This window comes from Columba livia, chromosome 15, assembly GCF_036013475.1.
Source record: "Columba livia isolate bColLiv1 breed racing homer chromosome 15, bColLiv1.pat.W.v2, whole genome shotgun sequence".
Classification (NCBI taxonomy): Eukaryota; Metazoa; Chordata; class Aves; order Columbiformes; family Columbidae; genus Columba; species Columba livia.
Genome location: NC_088616.1, coordinates 3,009,781 through 3,036,739, shown reverse-complemented (window position 1 = coordinate 3,036,739; position 26,959 = coordinate 3,009,781). Strand labels below are relative to the sequence as shown.

At 45.8% G+C, this 26,959-nt stretch overlaps 3 protein-coding genes and 1 long non-coding RNA gene across 14 annotated transcripts in view; 2 read left to right on the top strand and 2 right to left on the bottom strand.

Moving 5' to 3' along the window:
• Nucleotides 1-10,150, bottom strand: part of MYH11 (myosin heavy chain 11) — a 57,873-nt gene extending 47,723 nt beyond the window's left edge. For 3 of the 5 annotated variants that reach the window (XM_065030452.1, XM_065030450.1, XM_065030451.1), the window contains exons 1-2: nt 10,002-10,149; nt 3,446-3,807 (exon numbers count right to left, since the gene is read on the bottom strand). In XM_065030452.1, coding sequence (XP_064886524.1) covers nt 3,446-3,787 — 342 coding nt within the window. In that variant the 5' untranslated portion in view covers nt 3,788-3,807; nt 10,002-10,149. Of the gene's footprint in view, nt 1-3,445; nt 3,808-10,001 lie in introns of all 5 variants that reach the window. The other 2 variants (XM_065030453.1, XM_005508481.3) reach the window with 2 other exon arrangements.
• Nucleotides 1-15,176, top strand: part of LOC110363231 (uncharacterized) — a 34,249-nt gene extending 19,073 nt beyond the window's left edge. The window contains exons 3-4 of the long non-coding RNA XR_010466290.1: nt 12,330-13,704; nt 13,992-15,176. This is a non-coding gene — a long non-coding RNA (uncharacterized LOC110363231). The remainder of the gene's footprint in view (nt 1-12,329; nt 13,705-13,991) is intronic.
• Nucleotides 15,177-15,311: 135 nt separating this feature from the next.
• CEP20 (centrosomal protein 20) lies at nt 15,312-21,187 on the bottom strand. Of its 4 annotated transcripts, none has more exons than XM_065030510.1 (6): nt 21,042-21,187; nt 20,393-20,590; nt 19,157-19,241; nt 18,567-18,741; nt 18,208-18,350; nt 15,536-15,989 (listed from the first exon to the last, which is right to left on the bottom strand). In XM_065030510.1, exons 1-5 carry the CDS (start codon nt 21,067-21,069, stop codon nt 18,222-18,224), a joined length of 615 nt encoding a protein of 204 aa, XP_064886582.1. In that variant the 5' UTR covers nt 21,070-21,187; the 3' UTR covers nt 15,536-15,989; nt 18,208-18,221. The 4 variants fall into 4 exon arrangements, with proteins under 4 accessions (XP_005508539.2, XP_005508540.2, XP_064886582.1 ...); XM_065030511.1 differs by having other exon boundaries at nt 18,208-18,347; XM_005508482.3 differs by lacking the exon at nt 18,567-18,741 and having other exon boundaries at nt 15,312-15,989; nt 21,042-21,186.
• Nucleotides 21,188-24,736: 3,549 nt separating this feature from the next.
• Nucleotides 24,737-26,959, top strand: part of LOC102094737 (ATP binding cassette subfamily C member 1 (ABCC1 blood group)) — a 51,831-nt gene continuing 49,608 nt past the window's right edge. For 2 of the 4 annotated variants that reach the window (XM_065030697.1, XM_065030696.1), the window contains exons 1-2: nt 24,842-24,904; nt 25,509-25,688. In XM_065030697.1, the coding sequence (XP_064886769.1) occupies nt 24,857-24,904; nt 25,509-25,688 (228 nt within the window). In that variant the 5' untranslated portion in view covers nt 24,842-24,856. Of the gene's footprint in view, nt 24,905-25,508; nt 25,689-26,959 lie in introns of all 4 variants that reach the window. The other 2 variants (XM_065030699.1, XM_065030698.1) reach the window with 1 other exon arrangement.

Genomic DNA, 26,959 nt, shown 5'->3' with positions numbered 1-26,959 from the left:
TTGATCTGGAAGGGAGATAATTTCTGTGTTGGGTTTTCGTTGATGCTGGAGTTTGGAGTGAAACTCTGTTAATTACGTCAAAATGAGCTTTGGTGCTGCAGGGAGAATGCACTTGAAATGTGACAGATTTTTGTCCTACAGTGACCACCAAGCCCGTACAGAAAAGAAAGTAAGGCTTTCTTCAGTAGAACTAGATTTACTGCATGCACTCAACTAATCATTCCCAAGCAAGTAAAATAATTCCAATCCAGGAAATTATTTAGGTCTCCCTTCCCTGGGGTTTGCAGGCGTCTACCTGCCGTGCTGCTGCAGGGGCTTCTGCACCCCGGGCAGGCAGGGACATCCCTCTGGAGAGCTGACGTAGAAGCACCCGGAGCTGGGTATCAAAGCAGGACAAAAGCCTGAGCTGATGAGGTTCAGGAATCCCCATTTCTAACCCAGCGGTGACTGACGCCATCTCTCACCTCAGGGAAGGTGACAAAGACCTTTTGGTTTCACCACAGGTAGTTCCAGGTATCTGCTTTGCAAGGGTTTGGGGAAACAGGTGAATGCGTGTGATGGTTTGAAGGTAAGCAAGCTGGCTAATGACTGAAAGTGGGAGGTTTGCAGTTTCTGTGACTTAAATTATTCTCTTTAGGGGGGTCTGCTCAGAGAGGGGACCCCCCGCCATACGTCTCCTGGGGGGCTGGAGTCAGAACATGGTTTGAAGTCTCTTAAGGGATCATGGCTTGTGGAGCCCTTGGACAGCCAGTGATGATGGCTATGTAAGAGAGACTGGCCCAAATACACACGTCTACATTGTGAATGCCTAGATCTGGGCAGAAGAATCCCACCTCTGGTTCCAGTGTGCATCTATAGCTGGGGCTGTTGAGCTGGAGAAGAGAAGCTAAGCGGGATCTGATCAATGGGATCTATATCTCAGGGTGGGTGTCAGAGGATGGACCAGACTCTGTTCAGTGGTGCCCAACGCCAGGGTGAGGGGCAACGGGCACAGACTGAAACACAGGAGGCTCCATCTGGACATGAGCAGAAACTTGTTCGCTGGGAGGTGCCAGAGCCTGGCCCAGGCTGCCCAGAGCGGGTGTGGAGTCTCCTGCTCTGAGACATTCAAACCGCCTGGACCCACCTGTGTGATCTGCTCTGTGACCCTGCGTGAGCAGCGCTGGGCTGGGGATCTGCAGAGGTCCTGCAACCCAGCCAGGCTGCGGTTCTGGGATTTAAGGAAGCATTTTGCACTGTTAGACACAGGCCAAGTTAGTAGTGCCCATGAACACAGGCACAAGAAACTTCATCCTACTCTCAAATCCACTGAAGTTGCATTGCTATTTTATTGATGGTAATATAATTTTTGGTCTAATTTGTGTGTGGACAAGGCAGATTCTGTTTCTTCTGAGCAATGTGAAACATGAGTTAGTGGCCAAATGCTTCTTGACCTTCTTAATCATCTTCGATGAAGAAAAAGGCCAGTATGTTTTTCCATTGTACAGCCACTCTGAATTTCTGCACTGAATCTTTTTATTTCATAGTACTGAATATAGATGCAGAGGGCAGATTATTTTTTTTCCAGCTAGGTTGACGTTGGTTTGGGTTTTGTTTTGTTTTGTTTTTAGCAGAATTGGGAATCCCCACTTGCATCAGTGATGCTCTAAAGGGAAAAATGTCAAGGTCGTGTTTTGTGTGTGTGTGTGTGGGACTCCAAGGGAGGCAGCGCAGGCACAGCAGCGCAAAGCCAGGAGATGCTTGTTTAGAGTTTTGCAAGTGGGTGAGACTCAAATTCTGTTTAGATGCCCCATATGTTTTTTTAAAGGGTATGACAGTATCTAGTAGGGCAACACTGTGTAAGGCTGGACAGTTTTGAGCGGGTTTCAGTTACTGAAAATACTAATAATTTGTTGCAATACAAGTCAAAATAATTTCAACTGTTAATTTATCATCTTAATATCTAGGCTCTTGAGAAAGAAAACTTAATTTCAGATGCACATCCATTTTTGTCTCCATGAAAAACATATTTGATTTCTAATCATTTTATCTACTTTTGGAAATCAATTTCCCCTTCCTGTAGAAAGTGAAAATTCCCCCCAAAAAACATGAAGTAAACATATTGGAAATCCTGGAACATGTATGCAGAGCGTTGCTCAGAACAACAGTAACAAAGAAATAAACCCCATACATTTTATCCCACTATTCTTCCACTAATTCTTTTTAGATCTTGCAACAATGCAGAACATCTCCAGAAAAATTCTGGTTTAGTAATTAATGCAGCGTGTTCTGATATAATAACACATAGGCCTGTATGTTCACTTGCAAACTTAAAAGCCAATAAAATGAAATACTAAGAAGGTGGAAAATCTAGCTGCTTTCAGGAATCATCGTGATGTGCATTTTAGCACATTCCTGAAGAAAATATTTGGAGCTTCGCTCTTTTATGTTACACATAACAATTCCTTGTTGTACTATCTATAACTATCTTCTGTTCTGCTGCATTTCCTACTTTCCAATGTAGCATTCCTCATGTTAATAATGAAGGATCTACGCCTGCTTCTCAAACCTTGTTACTTAAGCTCTGTACTTTCACTCATCAGTGCTCTGTGACGCAACTCCAATTTCAGATTGAAGCTGCGCGTTACTTTCCTGCAGCACAGGACAAATCAAAGCTGTGAAATCAAAGCTGGCAGCCAAGAGCCAGAGAAACGTTCTGAGCTTTCTTACTGTGCAGTTTGTAACTCCGAGTGCAGTCAGGTTACAGGGCTATTGATGTCAATATATGCTTGTGCTAATATAATATGGACTGGAAGACAGAATAATCATGGCCCTAATTCACACGAAGATTATGATTTGTTCAGGCTTGTCTGATCTGTAAGTTGACCAACACGGGGGAAAAACAAGTTTTAGTGGGTGCGTGACTTTGGTTCACTAACACACTGGAGCATGTGAGTACTCTCGCTTGAATTTCAGGGGGCTTATTCATTTATTCAAACATAAGTTTTTACTCAAGCACCCACCAAACCAGCACTTGTAAACTACCTTTCAGTGGGAGTTTTGCCTGAGAAAAGACTGCATGATTTGGCTTTTTCATATGTTCTTCTTGCAAGTTACTGCGAACTTGTTTGGATTTATATTGAATCCATTCAAAAGTCCCTATTGGATTATATTTTTTTCCCCAAAGAGCAGGACTGAGGTGTTGCTCAGTGCCCAGAGAGTACTTTCAGAATTAGCAAGATTTGGGGAAGAAACTTCCATATGGCTTAGTTTAGTTAAGAAGCAGTTATTAAAAAAGCAGGAAAGTCTTGGGGGATAAAGTGGACTAAATATATCTGGGTTTGGGATGCGGTGCGGAGGGGTTGTGTGCTGGACCGTATCCCTGACAGGGCACGGGATCCTCCTCGTTCGTGACGGGATGTGGTAGCATGCAATAGGAAACGCGGGCGTGTTCGATTCTACTTACATAAATTAAACCTGAGAAGTATCTCTCCCTTAGGTTGTGCAGCACTGAAGCTTCATTGAGGCAAGTCAGCTCTGCCATGTCCTCCACTTTGGAGAACTTCGGCGGGTTCATCTTCTGGATGTCATCCTTGCTCAGTGTCACTTTCTTTCCATTTTCTGTCAGTTCAACTGTCACCTCATCCCCTTTCTCTTCCTTGATACTTGCTGCTTCAAATCCATGTTTCTCTGATGGAATCCACACCAGTTTCTTCGCTGACCAGTCAGCCTGGGCAAGTGGGTTGTTAACGAAGTTTTTGTCCACATAGAGGAATTTTTCATCGTCGCTGAGAGGTTTTTGAGACATTTTGACTCGGTAGACACCTGCTGAGGAAGCAAAATATTCTGCTTCAAAGGGAGGCCAATGTGGAGACATTGCAGGCAAAACACTTTTGTCAAATCTGCCATGCAACAGATACAAAGCACTATAGGTCCTGAGTCATATCTCACACTTCCATGCAGATACTTTTGGGTCCCAGCTTAGAGAAATAGCTTAAAATATCTGTGTTTGGATTCCCGTCCTTTGTTACTGCGTCTGAAACTGCCTACATCAAAAGCTTCATGGCACTAAAACCAATGAGGACACCTGGGCTTATTTATTTTGTTTATGATGAAGATCAGAGAGGAAAGCAAAGCACAACCAATGTCTGTGCCATGGGACTGTTGGGATGGCACCAAGACAACCCGCTGAACAGCTTCCTGCAGCCTCATCTCCTGCCCATCACAGGGTTAACTGAATTCAGATACATACAGAATGTCTCATCACCCCAATACTGTTGGGTGCGTACTGAAATACCAGTGCAATAATGAAATAATTAGGAGAAGAACAGTTCCCGGGCTGTGTTCCAGAAAGGACAGAAATGAACTTTTCTTGTAAAGGACTATTTTCTATCAATCTAATGCCATTTCATTTGGAGAAGAATAAGATTAAGAAAAGGTCAAAAGAAAAAAACACAGGGAAAAAACAATTGTTATCAGTACTGCTGGTGAAGGAGAAGGAATTTAGAGTTATCCCCTTTCCGTGCTTCAGATAGTGGGATCTGATTGTTTATGAAGAGTAAATGTCTACCACATGAGAGAGAGAAGAAATAAGCCTGGGAGTTGCATCAGCTGTTAGATACTCTGCACCACGACACTCAAATGGGCAGGATGATGCGTCTGCGTCGTGCAGCTGCACGTGGATAAAACCGCATGGTGCAGTCGCAGCTGGAGAAAGCAGCCGGAGGTCTCTGCTCCGTGGGTGGGAGCGATGGGGGTTTGGCTGCAGCTCCTCTCCTCTGCCCATTGAGGGTAGGATGGAGCTGACAGAGCTCTGCTGATGATGCTGGAGCTTTCACATTTTGCATTTCTCTCCTATGAGACACACGGCCCTCACTGAGGAGGGCGGTAAGGAGAGGACTTGTGGGGTAACACAGGGCAGGAAAAGAGCGGTGGTGACCGAGAAACGCGCCGTGCAGGGCAGCAGAGGGGAGCTGGGGAGGAGCTGCAGGAGCAGGGAAGAGCGTGTGCCCAAGAAAAACATCTCCAGGAGACAGATGCTGTTCCATTTCCTTATTGAGAATTAATTTAGTATTTACAGCACTCAAACAAACATGAATCTTGAGGGAGTCTGGAGAACTAACAGCTAAAGATGTCAGCAATCAGCCCATAAGCAGAACAATCTTTGTAAGGACCAAGCTCTGCTGTACGTAGCCAAATGGACACCCTGTGCTCTGGGAGTATCAGAGGTTGGTTTCCAAGTATTTGTTGCTGAAGTCTTCCCACAGATTACTGGGCTTTTTTTCAAGGCTGGACTGTGTGAGGGGTCTGAGAGAGAATCATGGATCATACAGAAGGGGACATGATGCTTAAAAACAAAACTAGGATTTTAAAGAGTTAGATGTTATCCCACTAAAATTCAGTGGAAATGAGATACCCCAGCTCCTTAAACTCCCTTGACAATACTGTCATCTAAAAAACCCACAAACAAAACAGCTTTACGCTAAAGGGCTCGTTCTGTAGCCACCAGCCTTGCCTGGCGATCCATGACACAACAGCTGCCCTGGCCATCGGTGCACACATGGGGCGGCAGGGACCCCAGCCCCCGGCTCTGGGCATGGCCCCCGCAGTGTCACCCCTCTGGTCCCCACGAGGAGCTCTGCAGCCCACAGCCCTTCACTGGCTCCCGGGGGATTCTCGAAGGAGCTGCGAGAGGAAACTATGTGACCTCTGAGCAGATTAAGGCAGAAAATGTTCCCCGGCTGCCAAGAGGGCTGGTGGAGCTGCTCAGCTCCAATAATGGAGATGGTATTCTCCAGGGCCGAGCGTTCCAGCTGGCGGCCGCAGGGGTGAAGGGACGGCGGAGCGCTGCCCCGGGGCCGGGCGGTGGAGTGGGTGGCAGGGCCCAGCATGGCCGCTCTCCCATCGCGGTGGTGATGGCTGAGGCATGTCCTCTACCCCTGTGGAGGGGAACTCCTGTGGTGATGGAGAAGGGGGATTTCAGCCCATCCTAGGCCAAGAAGATAGAGCTCTCTGGCCATGCTGAAGCATCAGAAAGGTCGGATGGTGCTGCTATGGCCAAGTGACAACACATTCAAATCAATAGGAATTTGGTGTTGCTGTCAGAAACGCCAAAAATTCAACTGAGCTGCAGAGGTGAGCTTCACAGACTCAAATCCTGCTACTTCAAGGCTGGGCACAAATGACGATGGTGGGAATCAAGCTGCCAAATCATCTTGACCACCTTTTTGAGGTCAAAAACCCAACTGAAGATAAAAATGTTGGCCTGCAACAAAGGAGGTGGGATGACCCAGAAGTTCTTTGGTATTTTGTTCCCCAAGGGCCAAGGGAAGATTCCGTTCCTTGTTACATGATAAACCAAAATAATCTTCTACATATGACAGCATGAAACAGAGCTGCTGTCTGTATTCTGCTACATTCTCCTACTTCTTCCTGCGCATAGAGCTTTCTGCACCTTGTTACTTAAATTGTCTTTTTGAAAGTGAGACGAGGTTGGAATGTGTGAGAGGTGGCATGAACTGCAGAGCTCAGAAATACAAGTTTTTATCCTGTAGACCTAAGCACTATGTTTGACTAGTTTAAACACAGCAATAACAGACTCCCTATAAGAAACAGGGAATAGACAATCTGAGCTGGATCTCGTAAGTCCTCTGGAACACAATGAGGAGAAAACATGGATTTGGGTAAAAAGAACTTGTGACTGATCCTCTGGAATATGAGGATAAATTTTGAGTAGCAGCTGAGTACTACTGCAGTAAGAAAGGAAATGTAGTTATGAGGTGTGGATTGATTAATATTAATTGTTGGATAGACCAGTGAATATTAATTAAAATATATTAATATTAAAGGAGGGTTTCTGAACGGAAGGGGTAGAAGCTGAGCTCCACAAACTCGACTAGATTTGTCCTAGTGATGTTCTGTGCACTGAACTAATGAGCTGCTGAAGCTTTCTGATGAGTAAACCTGGTCCATCTCTGATCAAGACTGAACTGCACTGGGCCAGTGTATGCCAGATATTGGGGAAATGAGCCAAAGGTAAAGATTTGTTACTGCCTGTTGAGAGCAGTCCCTGCGAAGGCAAAATTTACCCCTTAGCCAGCTCATGGGTTTCATCTGTAGGGCTGGCTGAGAGACATGGAGACCAATATCTGTGCCAAGAGCTGCTCACCCATTCCTTGAGGTAGGTGATATCCCAAATCACATACAAGACTACTTTTGTACTCAGAGGGGAAGCTGTCCTGAGGAAGGGAGGAGGAGAAGGGAGGGAAAGCAATCACAAAAATTCTACTGACATGAAGTTTCTTGCCTTAGAAATGTGCCAAATTACACGAACTGGGTCCTTCATACTCATCTAAACCCCAAACGTGCGCGTCCACGTGGGCATGGCCATCTCCACAGCTGCTTCCCGCTGCTCCCGCTGTCCCGCCGCAGAGACACCCGCCTGCTCTCCGCTGCCTTTTCAGGGCGGTGACACAAGTCAAATGCTGTCTTTACAATGAGTTTATCCTGAGTATGTTGTTCCAAGGACACAGTATAAATATGTCCAGGAAGCGCACTTTAATTAAAAGGTTATTGGCCAAGCAGAATTGCCTCCTGGGTCAGAGCTTGGAGGGACTGCATTGCTCTAATGAGGAGATAAAGGATGCTCTCCCTTCCTCTGCAGGATGTGCATGTCAGTATGAACGCTTATCACGGTCGCATAGGGAATAATTATTAGAACAGAGAAACATATAAGCAAGCATGTGAATTATTTTCCGAAGCCAAGTCCTGCTCTCAGAAGCGGCTTCTGCTGGAAGAGCGAAGCAGTAACCTGCTGCCTGGCTCCAACTGCCTTTCCTGGGCTTCGGGAGTTCTTCACTATGGTCTTTACAGGTTGCTTGTGTTTTATTTTCCCAGCTGAATTACCCAGCTGAGCATTGCTTGGAAAAAAAATATAACAAAAATAAAATCTAGGGGGCGAATCCTAATCTTGCCATCGTTGTTCAGGACCTGGTTCCCCAGCACAGTCAGCTGTGTCACCAGCACTGTCACCCATCCCTCCTGGCCTGTCACCTGTCCCCACGGGGCACCAGGACCACCCTTCAAATGCTTGCTCTCATCATGGACCTTTTCATCTGCACACGGAGGTGTCAGCAGTGCTAGTTTCTGGTTGTTCAACCACAGAAGAGGGAAAGTCTGTATTTTAAGAAAGAACATTTTCAGTAATTTCACAGGGCTTGTATTTTTTTTTTTTCAATGCATTCTCCATACTTCAGTCAAATTGTCTGTAAGTGCCTTGGTCTTCTATCAGGTCTTCTCACCTATCTTAGTGTAAGTTACTACATAACTCTGATTAAGCACTTGATAGCTCTTTTAATACTCCAGAGAAATTTGCCCCAGTTGCTACCTGTGTTATAAACCATAAAAATGAGAAAAGAAGCAAAAAATACTTAAATTGCATCACGAGGGGATAGATTCCCTTCATCTGGAAAATACCAGTTATATCAGATACCATCAAATGTCATTCTATTGAGTAAAATCAGATTCTGCATGTTCATAAATAATCCATATTCTAACTGGACTTTGCACGAGTTGGAAAGCTATCTCTAGCTCTTGGTGTCTTCTAAAATTAACATACTTAAAAGAAAAGCCAACAGATTTGCCACTAGCAAGTCTCGGTGAGTTATAGAGCCGGGCTGCTCCGCGTACGTCCATGCACGCTACCATATATGGCGATGTTCTCCTCAATACTAGCTGTTCCGCAAAAATGTAATGATAACAAATTCAAAACAAATACCTTTTAGGGACTAGCACGTCCATTGCAAATGAGATAATAAAAATCATTGTTTACATCTAAGTGAATACAGCCAGAGGAGTAAAGTGGCTGCTTCATCAAGCGCTTTGCTCCCGGGGTTCATCGTTTTACCTCCCATGTTGGTGACTGGAGGGTCCTGTGAGCTTTGGGGGTTCGGCGTCTCGCTGCAAAGCTCGGGGTGAAAGCAAAGGTGGGCTTGGGTTGAAACAAGTGCATTTTAGAAAAGATCTTCTTGAGATGTATCTATTAGATAAAAATGACAAACCTTTCGATTTCCCCTGTATTTAAAATCTCTCTTATTGCTTCTTAATTATGCACGGACATACGCCTCTTGCATATATATCAATGCTGATACATGTGAGCATGCACACACACACACACATAATACAAATATGTGTGTGAAAGAAGCGTGAACTTCTGGGCTGAGGCTGAAGCTGCTTTCTATGCTGCCACCTACTGCCGCCTTCATTTCTCACGCTATTCTGGTACAGCTAGAAGCTTGTTGTTCTCTTTTCCCTTTAAAAAAAAGGCATGTCACATTTGAAATTACTCAAATTAGTGTAGTTCAGTGAATTATCAGATTAGTTTCTTTATTCCCAGCATACTAAGCTTTATTCCCAGCAGATTAAAACCACACATATGTAATGCTAAGGCGTTTTTGTAAAAATGTTTCCATCTCTTCTTCTAATTTTTAAGCATCTTTCCTGTTTAAAGTGCAAGTGGCTGACAAGCTAATTATTTTCTTTGGCTATATTTTCTTTAAACAGCATGGAAAGTGCACTAAGTTCCTTTATTAGCACTGAAAAAGTAGAAAATTTTAAAGCAGATCAGCTGCTCAGGATACCAGCTTCACAGGTTCCCGAAAGCCCGTGTTCTGGGTATTTGCGGCAGGTTCCTGCATCCCTGGCAGCACCTGGCCCGCAGCTGCTGCTCGGCAGCGTCTTTAAGGCTCGTTGAGCAAGAGCAGCGTTACAAAGAACAGGGTAGCACATCTGTACATGCTTACAAACATGCCTGGTCTCTAGTGCATTTTAAGCAGAACCTGATCAGCAATACACAAATCAGGATAAACCGTTTGAGCGCATCTGTTCCCATTTCCAATTCGGACACTATCTGCAGCCTAATTCACTGAATGCGTTTGCAAAGTAGCGCAACAGCTCGCCAAACTCCTCCGTCCCAAAGTGCAGCAGCCCCCAGCCCCGTCCCAGAGGGACCCCGCGGTACTCACAGGTGTCGGGTTTGGGGAGCAGAGGGTGAGTTGGAGAGTCGGGAACCTGTGCAGCACCAGCCGGGACAGCCCGAGTCCTCCTGCCTCCCAGCCGCCCTATATAGAGGAGGAGAATCCTGCCAGTGGGGAGGGGCCCTGGAAACCACGTCCCGCTGGAAAATCCTCTGGGTACCTGGGTTAGAGCCGACAGCCCGAGCCAAGGACCTCAGCCCCAGCGGGGCCTGACCCCGGCTGCTGCCCCTGCCCCAGCACCCCGCAGAGACATGGACTGGTTCTGGCTTTTGGAGAGGGATGAAAGGGGAGCCCCAAACTCGCAATGGGTGCCACAAACTCACAAGTACAGGGGTTTTGCTTTTTCCTAGGGTGAAACTGTTTGGCCAAGCAAATGGATTTTTAACTCCTTCCTGCCTTAGCAGCATCCTCGCCCCTTGTGGCCCCTGCCCGGGGGAAGGACACAGGGCACAGTCCCGCGTGGAGAGGGAGGTTTTCCCACCCACCATCAGTGCGTGTTCTGGGAGCTCAGAGAAGTCCCTGTTTTCAGGGGCTGTTTGGGAGAGGAGGGTCATTCCTGACACAGCGGGGGTGCTCTGGGTCTCCATGTGTTTAGGTGACATTTGGAGCCTGGGGCTGGTTTGAGCCTCCTTTGCCCCCGGGGAACACAAGGGTGGTTTCCCACCTCCCCAGCAGATTTACCAAAGTTTCCCTTGCCGGCCAGTGCACAGCTCAGTTCCTGCCAAAAGACCATAAATACTGTTTTTCATATATAAAAAATACTTCCCTCTGTCTCTATAAGAAGAAAAGTGATATACAGCTGATGGGGAGCAGCCCCCGGGATGCAGTGGAAAGAACCGTGGCAGCACTGCGTGCTGGGGGCGAGGAGGAGTGCAGGGCACTGGGACCAGAGCTGCCGGGGTCAGGGAGTGCTCTGCTCCTCGTCAAACCCCCTCACACCCCCCAAACCTGCAGTCCCGCCTGGCCTGGCCCCCCTTCCGCCCCTGCTGGTAGCCAACAGCCTTGTGCAGTGGGACCTGTGGATGGAGACATCCCAAAAAGGGAAAGCTAGGATGCTCTAGGAATTCCCATTGACGTGCCAAATACAAAATACCGAAACAACCCCCTCTCAGCAACAGACTAAATATGGTGTATACCCAAAGGATCAGAACGCGGTCCTGGGCGAAATAATTTCTCTTGACATCAACAGCCCTGTCTTCTCTGGAAAATAAACCCTCCTGGGGAAGATGGATGAGGCTCATATTGGTCTCAGCATCCTAATAAAATACCGATGAGGGGAAACGGGGCAGAAAACCTCTGCTGTCACTCAAAGTACCAGCATTTGCAGATGTGATGGGCTTGTAGCCCCTTCTCTGGCTCTGGTAGCAGTGAGCAAATTTGGGTAAACAGGAGTGAGCGAGAGCACTGGGGCTTCTTCCCTGCAGCATTTCGGTCACATTGGGTCTGGACTCGCGCTCAGGCCTCAGCTGGAGCAGCCCAGCTCTGCCAGGGCTGCACGGTGTCGGTGGCCAGAGCCTGTTCCACGCCGAGGGCCGGTGTCCATGGGGCTGCGGAGCGGCCATGCAAGGGACCCAAAAGGCAGTGGGGTCATATCAGAGTCGTGCACATGTGACTGTGTTGGAGCAAAGCCAAGGGAAATTATCACCAGCACCTAAATCCAAGAAACTCACCCTTGTTAAGCAGAAAGTTTCTCACAGGGTAGTCCACCCTAATTTTTTTTGCAGTTTCTCAGTTGCAACTTTAGCTTTTCAATAAGAATATATTGGATATAAGATAATTAAATGCAAGGGGAGTCTACAAAAAATATGATCATTTCAACATTCATCAAAGCTATTCTAAGAAGTTCCTTTTAAACCCGCGCAGCTGTTTCACAAAACCAGGCACATTTTAATAGTAGCTTAAAAAGGAGTGGAAATTATCGCGGCCGGTTTGCAAAGCGCTGCATGTGCACAGGCAGGCGTGCTGCCCGGGCCGTGTGTTTCACGGCGGCGGAGGGTGATGGATGACATGACATTAAACGGGGCTTCAAAGTCTAAAAAGTGTTAGTGCTGGGACGGGAGCAGTTGCGCTCTGGAGCCATGTGGGGTAGGAACTGATAAGTGTCAATGTGGCTTCCAACCTCCACTGAACGCTTAACGTAAGAATATACTCGTGTAATAGCCTGATTGGACTTTCCTAAGTGTCAGGGCATTTCTTTAAACCAAAGTTGCCTCCCAATTAAGGCTGTGGGTTCCCAGTGGACAATGCCTTTGGGACAACAAATAAGCTTTATTTAAAACCCCCCTGATTTGTTTATTTGTTTTAATTATTTTCTAGAAAAAATAAAGCCTTGAGCAGCCTGCCCTTGAAGTTACTCCTTGCTGAATTTGCACTGTAAATATTGTACTTGAAAAACAAAACAAAACAAGAGGTCTCAAGAAGGAAAGAAATGAACTTTCAGCTGCCTTACCACACTGTAACCTGAATACAATGGAGGGAAAAAAGAAAAGCACGGATGGTGATGTTAGTTTGTTAAATAATGTGTGTCAGGTAAGCAATTTTTTTTGTTTAAAGATGTTTTTAGCTAAGCTTACCAACCATGTTTCTCTAAGCTGCTGTGTGTAATTGCAGCTGCCTGGCGTAGCGGGGGTCACCACCTGTGCTCCTGCGGCAGGAGGGACACTGCGCCCAAACCAGAACCATCCACTCATCTGACGAGGGGAAAGAGTCACCAAGTGCCTGATGTTGAGGGTTGTGCTGCTGGGTGCAGGTCAGGAAGTGCATGAAGCACACGGGGCAGTTCTGACCCAGCCGGACACCAGTGGCTGCTGGCAACACGGCTTTGCAAGCGTCAACTAAGAGTTGGGGGTTTCTTTTCCTAAACATAATCACCCCACGATAATCACCCCTCCGGAAACCTGAGCAACAGACACCGAGATTCAGCTCGATACAAAGGGTGTGCAGGAAGGAAACGTAACCGACTCCTCGGAGCGTGTTGATAAAGCTCAGAAAAAAATGTCCCCAGTGCGCGACAGAACCCAACACCTCTGGAACGGTGCTGGGGAGCCTGTGAACAGCATTTCTTCTGATGCCAGGGGAGAGAAAATATTCGGTTTTAATTTTTTTTTTTTTTTTTTTTTTTAAACTTGTGGGTTAAGTTCTTCCAAAGCACTTTCCAGATCTGATATCCACACCAAACTTCACTGGCTCCTTGTCACCTTCACTTGTGATACCAAGCTCAGACAAAGAACAGCCTCTTTGAACACAGGTCTCTCTGCAGCAGTCTCACAGTGTTCTGTCTCCAATAAAATTCAGAAATGCATTTTGCTCTTTAAAATCCCCAAACTTCTATATGCTTGTATCTCTTTTTTTTTTCAGTTTTGTGGTATCAGTAGAAAGAATAAGGGCATTTAATGCAAGACATCCCGGTCTGTAATTAGGCTGGACAGACTTCATAAATTCTTTGGGAAAATAAGTTTTGTGCATGCTCATCTAGGTGGCGATTTTGTCTATAACCTGAACCTGTGACTCTCGGACTGTGAATTATTTTTACCTAAATATTGATCTTGCTCCTTTAGGGATGATTTTTTGGGAAGTGCAGCCACAGTGACCAGGCTTTGCGATCCCTCTTCAGCTGTTCCCGAGCGAGGCCGCCTGGTGTTCACAGGATACCGCATCTGCATCTTGAAAGATGCTCTTATGTACCCTCAGGGTAAATGCCAGATTATTAATGTGTGATTACAGCAGTATATTTTCATAGACCTGTTTCCAAGCTTTATCGTACAAATAACACTGGTAATAATTTGATTTTAATTTGCTTGTCCAATGGCAACACTTTGAAAGAAGGTTGTTCCAGCAGCCCAAATCCGCACTGTGGTGCTGAAGAATGGGATGAAATGCCTGTTGTGCTGAGAGCAAATGGGGCAGCTCCTGTGCAACCCCAAATAAAACAGCCCCAAGACTCCCTCTGACTGAAACAGACCTCTGCTCTCATTTCAGATTCACACCTTTCCCTCCGAGCTCGCTGGAACGCCCTTGGAACAGCCTCTGCTTTCCAGCTGTGGAGAGCACGAGCCCGTTGAACCGTGCGCTTGGCAAAGAGCCTTTGCTGTCTTCAACCAGAACAACAATCATATTTGATTTTTACCACTAAAAACCCACTTCCCATGGAGCTCCGTGGCACCTGGGCAGTGCTGTGTGATGCGTGGTGGGCAGATGGAAAGCAGGGGTGATGGCTTGGGTGACAGGGGAAGATCTGCACAGCATGGAAGGTCGGAGCTTGTTTCCCACAGCCTTTTGCCTTGCCATTGAAAAGACAATTCAGATTCCAGACAGAACAATTTGACCCTCTGGTTTACGGAGAAACAGGGGTTTAGAATTTAACCCCTGGAAAACCCAAGTTAAAAACACAAGCACTTCTGTGGCCAATCATATCTGCATTGTTCAAAAGCTGATTTGCGCAACTTTCCATGGATGCACTTTCAGCTCACTCCAAAATTTGGAACGTAATTTGCAAATAACAGCTTAGAATACCCTTTTTCTACTATATTTTTAGAGAGAGATCAGTGATCATGAGTATTTGCACTACTAAGGAGGCAGAATCCCCGCTGGTAGTTTTTACAGGGATTGCTCTTCAGCAGAGTCGTTGAATGCACCGGCGCTGTCAGCACAGAGCAAACAGCGAGGGCACACGAGATAAACGTTTCATTCACCTAACGGTCAATTATAATTGATGCAAAGCTACAAAAAACATCAAGATGGATTTGATGGAGGTGCATTTGCAAACGTGTCCTCCCCTCCTGGAAACAGTCCCGAGATACTTATAAATCAGCAGCCGGTCACACGAAGGGGATGAACTCATCGCTCAGGCTTCAAACGGAGAAACGCAGCTTCCCCGGGCAGCCCAGAACTGCTCCCCACAATCCACACCGGAGCAGAGGCAGCTTATCCAAATAAAATATACCTGGAATGCAAACTGGGGCAAATCAAGATTAAGGCCAAACTTTGCCGTCTGTACCACTCAAGGCCCTTTAACTTGAATTCACAAACTTCATGTTCTCTTCCTCTCTTTTTCCCCACTTACTGCACCATTTACCTAAAACTTAAGGTTTTTAAGAGCACAGCCCCATAAATGTATTTATACAAAACTCCTCTCCGTACCACTGGTAACACCAGCATCCATACATTTTGTGAAGATGAGCAGAGAACAAAAGCTAACCTGTTATTTTTTATGTACCCCGTCAGTTTGGCTTTTAAAATCAACTACCATTTCAAAACATGTGAATATCTCAGCTAAAAAAAAAAGAAAAGTTCTGGGAATCAGTAATCTATTATCAACTTTATTTTTAGTTTTGCCTGACTTGGAGTTTCATGTTGTTTGGGAAAAAAACAGAAGTTCCTCCCCATCCCATCTACTCAGCGTTGCACCGTACAATTTATAGCAACTCCTGATGGAAAAGCCTTACCCTGGTTTGTTTGTTGGCATGAAGATAAATATAGTCCTCATTTCCGGAGAATTAAAAACAACTATTCCTCTAAAGCACTTTAATTTTCTATTCAAATTTATTTTCCCATACTGATCTGAAAGTAGCAGTTTCTTCTTAAACAAGAATGATTAAAATGTGTAGTCTGAACACTTTCAAAACACCACACAGAATAGAAGTGAAAAAGCAGTATTTTTAGGCCAATTCTCGACACAGGCTTCACTAATCTGCAGTCTTCCTCGCATTGGCACTGGAGGAAGAGCGTTTGCTAACATTTGTTGCGTTAATTACAACCCTGTCATTCTGTCTCATGGGTGGATCTACCAAGCTGCAATGGTCCCGCTGGACATCCTGGAGATATCTATGCCAAGAAGAATTTCCTACATGAACTCGTACAGAACTTCACATCAGGAACTGGCATGTGAAAGAGATCATCGGTTTATACTCTGTATAACCAGGGGCTCTTCGATGCTGGTGCCAGCCATCCTTCCCGGCTCTGGAATTCCATCTGAAACTGAAACACAGGCAGAAATGTTCTCACACATCTGGAGATCCAAAGGTGCAAGTGTGAATTTCCATCACTATCACCTTTGATACACAATATCAGCACAGGAAACTCGGGCAATTTTACTCATCTATTTTTCCATGCAGCTGAATGAGAAAAGAGCTTTGCATTACTAGATTAGATTTCAGACAACTTCAACTCAGCTGTAGTGAATGAATTAACAGGAACACCAGATTCCGCATCTTACTGGGATTCCCAGTCTCTACACCAGTATTTGGAACATTCAACTAAATAAGCAAGATAATTTCTAATATGTTAAATATGAGACGTGGAGGGTTGAGTTTATTAATTGACTTGATTACCTTAATATGCAGCCTAATTAAAACAGCTACATAATTAGTATTTTAAACCCACTGCCTTTAGGTCTCCACAAACACATGCAAATAGTAATTTCAGACTACAGTTACTTATAGGTTAAAAGCCTTAAAGCTGTTACTTTTTTATTTCAAAAAGCAAGGTGCTGTCATCTCTTATGATCGATCCTGAGTTTTGTAACGAACTCTAAACAATTAAATCCCCATTTGATATTACATTGGAGTCAACAGGGCAAGGTGACCCCGCATAGAATCCATTCCAGAACTGAGGTACAAAGTTATACTTTAAAACTATTATTCCGCACACCGAGTTTGTTTATTTAAAATGGAGAAATTTCTGATAGGAATCATTATTTTCCAACAACGAGGTAATTTATTGCGGTTTTGGTATTGAAATTTTATTTCTTCAGCCCCCCCTTCTGGCAGAAGGGAAACAACATTGCCTCAATGAATTAATTAAGAAAAGGTGTTTAGTACTTTTCTCTCACTTTTTAGATGTCAATAATATCTCAGGCTTCATATTTTTGAAAATTTTGGATACAAAAGAAATAGTTGGTAGTACTAACACAATAGTACTAATTTGTCCCAACAGAAAGAACTCATCTGCCAAGCAGACTCTTTGAAGGAAAACACTGGACCAGTGATCCCTTTCATTCTGTGGCTTCAGCAATATTAATCGCAACCAGCCAGAAAACAGAGCAGAAAGGCAAAATCAGATTTTGCAGTGTTCTACTATAGAATAATGAACCTGGAGCTCAAGCTTCTGCAGGCAATGGGATGTGAGTTATGTCCTAGAAAAGGTTTATGCCCATATACAGAATTGACAGCTAGAGTTAAGAACTTTCTATAGAAATTAAGTTGGAACAGATGAGAAGGAGAGATACCTCCACTATTTAATACATTTTATTGAGAATTTAGATTAAATTCTTGTATTACACTGCCGATGTAACAAGACCGTGTCTAGCTGGCCCATTCCAGATTTGTGCTACTGGAAGGGAATGTGATTTGGCCAGTTTAACTTTCAGGGAAATGGTAAAGCAACTTGGTGAATGACCTTTCTGATACTGAGAATTGGGATACTCATATTTTCTGATCTTTTCCAGCAATTAAATCTCTGTTTCTAAAAGCATAAATGTCACAACAGATATTCTACCACCTACAAATTAGAATAGCACAGCTGTCCAATTTAAATGAGTTTTAACAGCCCAAAAGTCTCAACAGAATAAAACAAAAACATTAGATGTTTTCCCCTTTCCCAAAAAACTACCAAGTAGCTACAGCTACCAGAAGGCAACAGCGGCTTTAGAGTACCTTGCAGTGTTGAAAAATTATATCAATTGGGCTGTCTACTGTATTTTAAAATGTCTGTGTTATAAATAAAGTGCATTCCCATATAAGAAGGTCCTGCCACAGACACACGGGAAGACCAGTCAAGCGCTTCCGAGGGCAATAGGATTTGTGTGCTGTATCTGTGGTCCCCTGAGCTCAGCCGTGGAGAGGAGCAGGCCTGAGAGCTGGCCTAAGTCAGGCACGCACCTAAGCAAAGGTACATCTCCAGGTAGTTTCAGAAATCATGGGTGGGTCTTTCTTGAGCTGGATACGGTAGGACCCTTCTTAAATGAATACATGAGCAACAGGTTTGGTCAGGTCACACAGCTTAACGGTATTTTGGGTTATAAACACTGCTCTGCTGAACAATTTTTATTACAGAAGTGTCAGTTCGAACATTCCTTGTGCAGGGAAGGCGGTAGGTGTACTGTGTCCATCTGCACGTTTATGCTGGTGTAAGCATATGTATCATATGGGAAATCTAGTCACAAATCAAACTGCTGCAAAAATGACCCCACACCCACCTTTTGGATTTCTCTCAGTAGGTGGTTTGCCAAGGTTGTGCTTTGTGTAAGTCAGCAAAGGCGCTTTGGGAAGGGTATTCTGGGAACCTTCTTCCTTCCCACCATGTAAGAAGTGAGAAATAATTCCATACAAGAGAGGTCTGCTTAAGAGAGAAACGACAATAGCAAGCTATGAACTCTAGGACATACCGAGCATTAAAAATACGCCCTTTCCTCAGAACTTCTTAGACCTTAGTGTTTACTTCTAGAATATGTACAGATGTCTTTAATTATGTAAAATATGTTATGGCAAGTGTCAATATATAAATAAGCAGAGACCTAAGCCCATCCTGAACACCAACACTCTCCTAAAAACTTACACTGGAGACACTCCCAGCTGAACTCCAGGCCCGCGGAGGTGAAGCACCGGAGCGCACTTCGTGCCACACACACACCCAAGTTCTCACCCATGCAGTACGATGGCTCAGACTCTGGTGACCCACACATCCCAAACTCGATGCTTCCTCAGCACCTGATGGACTCTGACAGAGAACACTGACCATGTTTAAACCTGTGTCAGTATCCCAGCTCCTCATTAATGCACTCGTATCGGAGCATTGCGAATTTGTATCTAATCTCAGACTACTATAATCTTTTTATTGCTCTAGAAAGCAACGCACTGATATGAAAAGAGCATATCTGTTTTGTGCTTCTAACTGTAGGGCAGACTGTACTGGTGTGCGAGCACATTATCTGGAGAATGCTATAGAGCTGGCAGAAATGTTAGTTTTGAGTATGTTTGAAAACAGCCTGATGTTTGACACTGAGTTTGAATCCAGCACGTCAGAACAGCCCTGTGATCTAGTCACATTTCAACTGAAGAGAACATTTATATGTGATTTATAATGACACTAAAGAGAAAAAGATAAGCAGAGCAGAATGTACTGTGCATTCCAAAATCACTCCTTACACTGATTTTCCATTTACATCTTCGATTACGTTGAGCTCTCTGGCAAGAAACTGTCTGTCCAAGGGCACTTCAGGCTGGCCAGATTCTGGAAAACAGATTTCCGCAAAATTCTTAAGACGGTTAAGAAAAATATCACAATTAACTTTTAAAGACTGCTCAGGAGACTTAAAAAGAGAATGGGAGCACACAGCTCCCTTTTAGACTATTAATATCTAACAGTGTATTGTAATTCCAGGGAACTCAAACATTAGTGCTTCATATTCATATAATTCACACCAGCATATTATGATTTTTATCTTCACTGTAAAGGAAACTAACTAAAATACTAGACAAGCTGTACAATATAAAGTTAAACTAATCAGGCAAACAACTCTTTCTCCAAAAAAGTACTGTTATGAAACAGGTTCCATACATTAATTACTATACATACAGTCTCCATTCCCTCTTCTCGAGATGAACCTTTGTGCCTCTAATATTAACAGAGTGAAATATATCTAATTATTAAATAGCAAATGTAATTACTGTAATATCAAATACAAGTTAGCAATAGCTGCAAAAATAAGTAAGTGTTGTGCCATATAAACTATGGCTACCATTAGATGTTGTAGTCTAACCAGCTCTCAAATACTGGTATTTTAGCACAACCAGTAACACTTAACTGCAGTTGTTAAAAAACACCATATTCTTTTTTCTTATTTAAGCTGAGGCCATCCAACCACATTTCTGATACAGTCTATATGCATAAAGTGCCAGAATTGCTGAAGTTCAAACTATCAACTACTCTATGTACATATTACTTCAGTTTAAATTATTCCTCAAAGAAATTTTATTCACTTGTAGGATTTATAAGTTTTTATTTTACTCATATGCCAACGTGAAAAAAAAAATATGTGATATATGCTTTAAAAATATTGGTAGCCATTTTCCAAACACAGCGATTTTGATAACAGTATTTTGATTTTGCAGGCTGCTACCAAGTTTTCCTGCTCTTGCATCAACTGCTCTACCAAAGGATAAGGAGCAAAGGGTAAGTTTTCTTGAAAACTAATGGTATGATTTGGCTTATGTTGCAAGTAAAGCAGTGGAGAGAGTGCTCGCATCTCTTTTGTTTCCAAGGGAAAACAAAACTGTGTAGCTTGGTCACACCTACTAATTTCATAGTATCAGTGGAACCACTCAACCAAACAGTAAATATCAATTAATACAGTGTTGACAACAAAAATTCAGCCCCAATACCTGCAATTAAAACAGACGCTGCGTATTTATATTTGTTATATTCCAGGTATTCACGAATTAGCTCGTTGATTAAGAGATTTTCATGAGACAGCGGCGGCCGTGGTTCACTCTGGTCATCCAGCGCATTGAAAATTTCAGCTCTGATCCTTGCTTTTATTTCTCCAAGAGCGCCTCTCTTCTCCAGCGTGTCCTTTAAAACTGTTACCATTAAAAGAGCTGTTAATACAAAGCCAAAAGTATTCAAGCAGCATTTATCATCCGCAATACAAACACAATTTCGGCACATTCACAGCGAGCTAAAGATAAGATATCCACACTTGTGCATACGCCAGTAGATAACTGTAGGAATGTTACAGATAAAAATTAAGCCTTCGAAAGAGTCACAAGTATATTGTTCTTAGTAGTAAACACACGTCCTAGCAGTTTAGGAAGTGGGATGTTACAGGATCGAGATGTCTTTAACGAGGTGACATCAGACCCTCAGATGTTTGTGTGGAGCCTGAGGGACGTTTCTCCCGCGGGTCCCGACGGGCACCCTGAGGAGCCGGCAGCCGCCGTTAGCGTCCGGGGCGACTGCGAGGCCCAGTCAACCACCGGGTGCATGTGACACAGCCCTCCCGGTGTCCCGAGATGCCCCCGGGGCCCCCACCTGCTTTCAGCTCCGCCACCGCCGCCATGGCCAACGGCCGCGCTAGGGACCCGGATGAGCCAGCCCGGCGCCGGTAGGCGCGCACTGCGCAGGCGCAGAGCTGGGAGGCGGGGCCACAGCCTTTGGCCCCGCCTCTTAGCGCGCACCGGCCAATCAAGCAGCGCCGGCGGCTCGAGCAGGGGTTGGCGCGCTCCTCACGGCTGGTGCGGTCGGGTGCTCCCTGAGGCGGCCCGGGAGTCCCTCAGCTGAGGGGCGGGCGGAGCTCACACTGTGTCCTCATCGCTGTCCTCCCGCTTCCCCCGCCCAGGGAACGGCTCCCCAGCCGCAGGGCGAGTCCCTGTGCTCACAGGGTGTCCCCCGGCAAGGTTGAGCTATAAAGTGATTAGCGGTGCCTCCGTGGGGTTCCCTTTTGTTGGCCTGCCTGCCAGTTCAGTCAAGTCAGCTGGGGTGGCGTGAACTTGTTTTTCTCTGCGGTTTAAAAGGGTTTGAATGTGCTTTATTGGGGGGGGGGGGGTGTGGTGAGGGAAAAAAACGAGGAAATGAATCATGGAGAATGCGTGAGTTTCTCCCTGATGTGTAGTGGAGGAGTTTTGTACTGAGTCCCTGAAAGATGAACTTTAAATCAAAAGATCTCGCCAAAGACGAGCTCTTAATTAAAAGTCTTTGCCAAAATGTAACTGTACACTGGGTGTTGTGCAAGGCTGTGAGGATCCCTGGTGTGTCTGGCGGCATGCGTGTGTGCTCCATGGCGCTGGGATGAGTCAACGGTGTTTATTTTGCAAATGTATTAAATATTTCCCAAAGGAAATGCAGCCAGTATGGATGAACCAGCAGGATTTGTCATGGTCTAGATGGAGCAACCTGCTTGGGCTTGAAGGAAAATGTGAGTCTTGAGCAGTAAACCACTTAGGGCCTTGAAGTGTGGGGTGGGGTTTTTTCTTTAATATATTTCCTTTCAAAGCAAATATTTACTTTCTGAGCTTCCAAAGAGTCTCTGGAAATGGGCAATAAATAAAATTAAGGAAAAAAGAAGTCTGCAGGAGCAATGGTGAAGCTAATCCGTTCCTTTCCCACAACGGTAACCCTCAGTGAGCTGGCAGTGCTGCCTCTGTCTGTCCGCCTGCTGCCCTGATCCCCAGTGAGCTCTGGGGATCAACAATCGCTTGCCTTTGACACACGTGGCATTTTCACAGCAAAAACGTCTTTCTCTGCATCCTTCCAAATCTCTCCGTGTTGTTGTAGGTCAGTGTTCTATTACATCTCATTTCCAGTTGAGACATTGTTGCTCTTTTCCACTCTATTTTTCCTATCCAGATCTAATTTGTGTCCTACAAAGGGAAGTTCAGAGTCCAAAATAGAATTTGGGGTGGTAGGGGAAGTTTCTGAGTGCAAGGAGATGCTTTTTTAAATAAGATTGCAGTTTCTATTTTATATATTAATCTGTGTTTCAAAAGGTGCTGCTGTAATAATAATTTGTGCAATCCACATTCAGTGACTGGAACTCTGGGATCTTGCGTCTCTATCTGTAGGTTGGTCTTTGCGTCAGGTCTGGTTTTTTTCTCCTCCACACAAACATTTTGAGTCTCTCACATTTTGCTTCTGAACTTTTCTGCTTCCCCTGACATTTAATTATTTACTCTGTATTTTCACTGTTTAAAATCTCTGGTCTTGTTGCTGTTTTTTAGAACTTCTAAGGGAAGGAGTTGGGACTAGTTGGAAGGCAACTAGTTGGAGTTGCAGATATAAGTATCTTTATTTGATGAGAAATGTTATTAACCTGGTACGTGCCCATTAGTATAGGCACAGTTTGAGGCTGAAAAAAAAACCCAACGTTATATTGAAGTACTTGGAAAGTTTGAATCCTGAAAGTGTAACTGAAGTTTTGTCAGTCTTTTAGCACACAATAATATCTGAAGTGGTAAAAATTAGTTTTTCTCGACTTTCCTTGCTTCATGCTTATTTACTGTCTTCCTGTTTGGAGCAAACTTGCATATGATCTCTATATCCCCAATAATTTTTTGCTGTATCATTTCAACCATAAGTTTATATTCTATTATTGCACACAGAATATGTGTAAAAGTGTAAGCTCTTAGAGGTTGTATTATTTAGCTTTTTTTTTCTGGCTTACGGTGCTATTAATAGTGCTGTTAAAAGGGAAAAGCTCCTCCAACTTAGGTACTGGAAAGTTTGTATTGTTGGAGCTGTTAACATTTATATGCATTGCAGAGCAGACAGGAGGAAAAAAAATACCTTCCAGCTGGGGGTGCAGTGGGGTGACAGGTGTTGGGGACTATGATGGAATTTTTTCAACAGGAGTCATCATGAGTATCAAAATCAACCTGCCAAGGTATTTAAGATGATTTTAAGATGAATATAGTGGGTGTACAAAACAGGACAGAAATATTCTTAATAAAAATAAGGGGAATTGGACTTCAACGTTTACTGTAAAGATATGAACGTGACATGAAGTAAGTTATGGGTTAAGCTAGCACAAACTTGTACAGCTTGTGATGCCCAATTTGTTTGGTTTGATCTTTCTGTGATGGTTCTGCTCAGTTCATCATGGCAAGCGTGACCTCGCTGTGGGCTGAACACTGCTGCTCCTTGACCCGACACCCCGGGAGCAAGTTGATCCCCCCCCAGAGGACAGACGGGATGGATGGACGGACAGTCGGAACACAGCGGCCACCAGCACAGCTCTGAACCCTCAGTGTCAACGTACTGGTGAGTACAGAGCAATCCTTGGTACAGTTTTTGCATGTGTGATGCTTGCATTTAGTTACACACTAGACAGTGAGAACTCTCTTCTAACAACTTGATCCATTATCATAATTGCTCTGGAGTCGAAAGAACATTTTTAATTGAGGTTCTTTGTGTAATTTGTGTGATTAAAGCTTTCAAACATTACTGCAGGGTAGTACGTATCCACTCTGCTCTTTCACGCCACATAAGGTGCCGACCCATATCTGCACCGTGGATACCCAGGTGGGCTGCAGTTAGGTTAGGCAGTCTATGGATGCTGCTGTGGGTTTCACTGATGCACTCTCCATGGGCTGAGAGTGCGACACAGCCAAACACACCCGCCAGCACTGTGCAGTTGTTTCAACTCATACGGATGTTGGTGCCAACTTGGCTGTGGATGTGAAGTTATTTTGGTTCAGTTAATGCTAGTCCATTTGAACTAGTTCAGGGCTTTGAAACGAGTCTAACTGGTTCACGCTGAGAAGTGAAACTTGTGAAGGTGAGCCCAGGCTTTCGCTGTGGCCTTCCCCGGGCCGTGCCCTGCCTGTGTTCCCCGGTACCGACGGGGCACTGCGGTCCCTCCGCGCAGCGGCTGGCGGAGTCCCCGTGGCCGGGGCGGTGTCACGGGAGATGCTGCGATGGCTCTGCTGGAGCCCAGCGGTGCTGGGCCCGGAGCGCTGCTGGGGACAGGTGCCAGGCGGAGGCGCGCCGCGGGGGCAGCGCTCCCGCCCCGGTTACCCTGATGGGGGCGTGGGGAGTTTCTCTGCTGGACAAACGCACGTGTTGGGCTCCGGCCGAGCCCGCAGCATCCCGGTCCGGTCCCGTCCCGCCCCGTGCCCCGTGTGTGGAAGCTATGTGCCCCCCCCCTGCCGCGGCCGCTCGGCGAGCGCCGCTGCCCCCGCCCCCGCCGGGTGGGACTGCGCAGCGCGGGCGGCGGCGCCGCCGGGCTCGGCATCCCCGTGACAGCGGAGCCAATCAGGGCGCGGCGCTGGCGCTCCCCCGCCCGGGCACGGAGGGTGCGCAGGGGAAGCGCAACGCTGCCGCGGGAGCCCGCGGTCTCCTTGCCGCGCTCCATGGGGGTCGAGAGCTTCTGCAGCGCGGACGCCTACGAGCCCTTCTGGGTGAGCAGCGGGATGGGGCTGCGGGCTCTCGGCTCCGCTGAGGGGTGGCGGGGAGCCGGCTGCGACCGGGACGTGGCGGGGGGAGCGGGAGCCTCCCGTGCCGGCGCTCGCCGTGGGCACAGCGCGGGGCAGGCTGGCGCAGGCTGGGCGGAGGGGCAGGGCCGGGGTCCCGCTGGGCTCCGGCCGGGTGCGAGATCCTCGCGCCCGGGTCGCGGAGCAGGAGCTGGCGAGCCTCGAGTGTGGGGTGTCCGCAGGGGAGGGCTCGGCGGGGGGAACCGCTAAGTGGCGTTGATCCGGGAGACTGGGAACGAGTTCCCGGGTGACCCGAGCCGGCTCTGCCTCCCGCGTTGGGCCGCTCGGCTGCATTACTCGGGTCTGTGCGGGTGCGAACAATAGCGGTGACGGGCTGCTGGCCCGGGCGTGGGGTGCTGTCCTGTGAAGGAGGCCAAAGACACGTTTTCTGCTGGCTAGCAGCTGTATCGAGTGTTTGCACAGCAATATTTTCGCTCTTCCTTAATGAAGAGCGCAGCCCGCTGTGGGTGAGCTGCAAACCTGCCTTGCGAAGGTGAGGGATGTGCAGTGTTGCAGCGGGGGTCTTGCTCAGCTGGGACGCGCAGGTGCTGGCGGCAGCGAGGCCCCGGGGGCAGGACGGCGTGCGGAGCCTGCTGAGGAGGAGACGGTTTGCATGGAGAAGGAGACTGTGTGGCGGATCGAGGAGAGGGAGCTGGAAGTTCAAAAGGGGAAAAAAACAAGTGCGGTGAGAGCTACTGAGGGCAGTGTGGGGGTAAGAGGAAAACACGTGGATTTTCTTAAACTGTTTAAAGAACAGCTCATCGGATGTTTGCTAAATAGCGTTGAGCTAATGAGCTGCCTTTCCAGAAAGAAGTAAAATTGGATGTCTCACAAATGCCGTTGTATGTTTATCTCAAGAACCATTAAAGTATTACACGGCAAATATTATTAAAATAATTAAAACTTTAAGATATTTAGCTTTCCCAGCTGATCAAAAGTGACTCTTAACCTGCTTTTACATTGTTTAAGTTCATATCTCTTCAGCTAATTTTCAGGTTTCTCAGAATTGGCTAAATTATGAGTTGTCATCAAATGTATTTTTGTTTCCTTTCCTAGAATGAGGCATTTTATTTGAAGAGCTTTAGCAAATACGTGTTTCAGAATTTATGGAAAAAATGACTTAAGATAGTAAGTAGTTTTGTGAAAAAGATCTGCCAGTTCTCTGAACCGTGCAATTGAAACATCAGGTAGAAGTAAGAACTATGCCTAGGATGTTGCAAACAACTAGTTTATATAGGATTTCTGATGGCAGATTTTTTCATTATGAAAACATTTACAGTCCTTGTATGTACTATAGCCATTTCTGATGTTTGTGCTGCGTCATAACTACTCTGTACTTCTTTTTTTCACTAGTTGCATTGGTTCCCAAGAATATAGATCGTTTTGTGATTTGTCATCCTTTCCCAAATCACGTGGGGTCTGCCTTTCATTTCTTCCAGCTAAGGTTCCTGTGGGTGTGGTCATTAGATTTCTGGATTCTTCTAATCCTGCAAAAGAACAATTGTGAATTCCAGTTGGTGTACGATGTGTCTGGAAGAATCTTCCTTGCTGAACTTGTCCTCATAAGTAACGCGCTGTCCACTTTGTCGCATTGTTCCTGGTAGTGGGTAATGCTGGTTTTGGTGCTTATGGTACTCTGACTACTTACTTTTTTGGTATTTCTGCTGTTGCTACTACTTGAAGCTGAATTTGTAATGGATTTTTGGAAAATTGCTTTATATTTGCAGTGTTTCACTGGGCTTCTAGGTATCACCTGCGTGTGGTCTTGGCCTTGTGTCCTGTGGACTGCATCCTGCGCTGCTGGGAGCTGGGTGACAGCGGGGTGCCTGGTGGCGTGTGGAACTTCATGCTCGTGGTGGGCTGGGTTGGTGCTGCAGCCGTGGTGGTGCAGCAGCCGCATCTCCAACGTTGGAGATGTGTTCTCTGTCTAGGGTGGCACTGAGGTTGGGGCAACTTGGTTTTAAATTGTTGGGGGCACTTTGC

What these genes read in the sequence shown, in the direction of transcription:
- CEP20 (XM_065030510.1), bottom strand. Translation starts at nt 21,069, where the DNA reads ATGGCGGCGGTGGCGGAGCTGAAAGCAG. An exon ending in GGTGGCGGAGCTGAAAGCAG is followed by an intron (nt 20,591 to 21,041) that starts GTGGGGGCCCCG and finishes TAATGGTAACAG; the next exon opens with TTTTAAAGGACACGCTGGAG. An exon ending in AGCGTCTGTTTTAATTGCAG is followed by an intron (nt 19,242 to 20,392) that starts GTATTGGGGCTG and finishes TCTGTTTTCCAG; the next exon opens with AATCTGGCCAGCCTGAAGTG.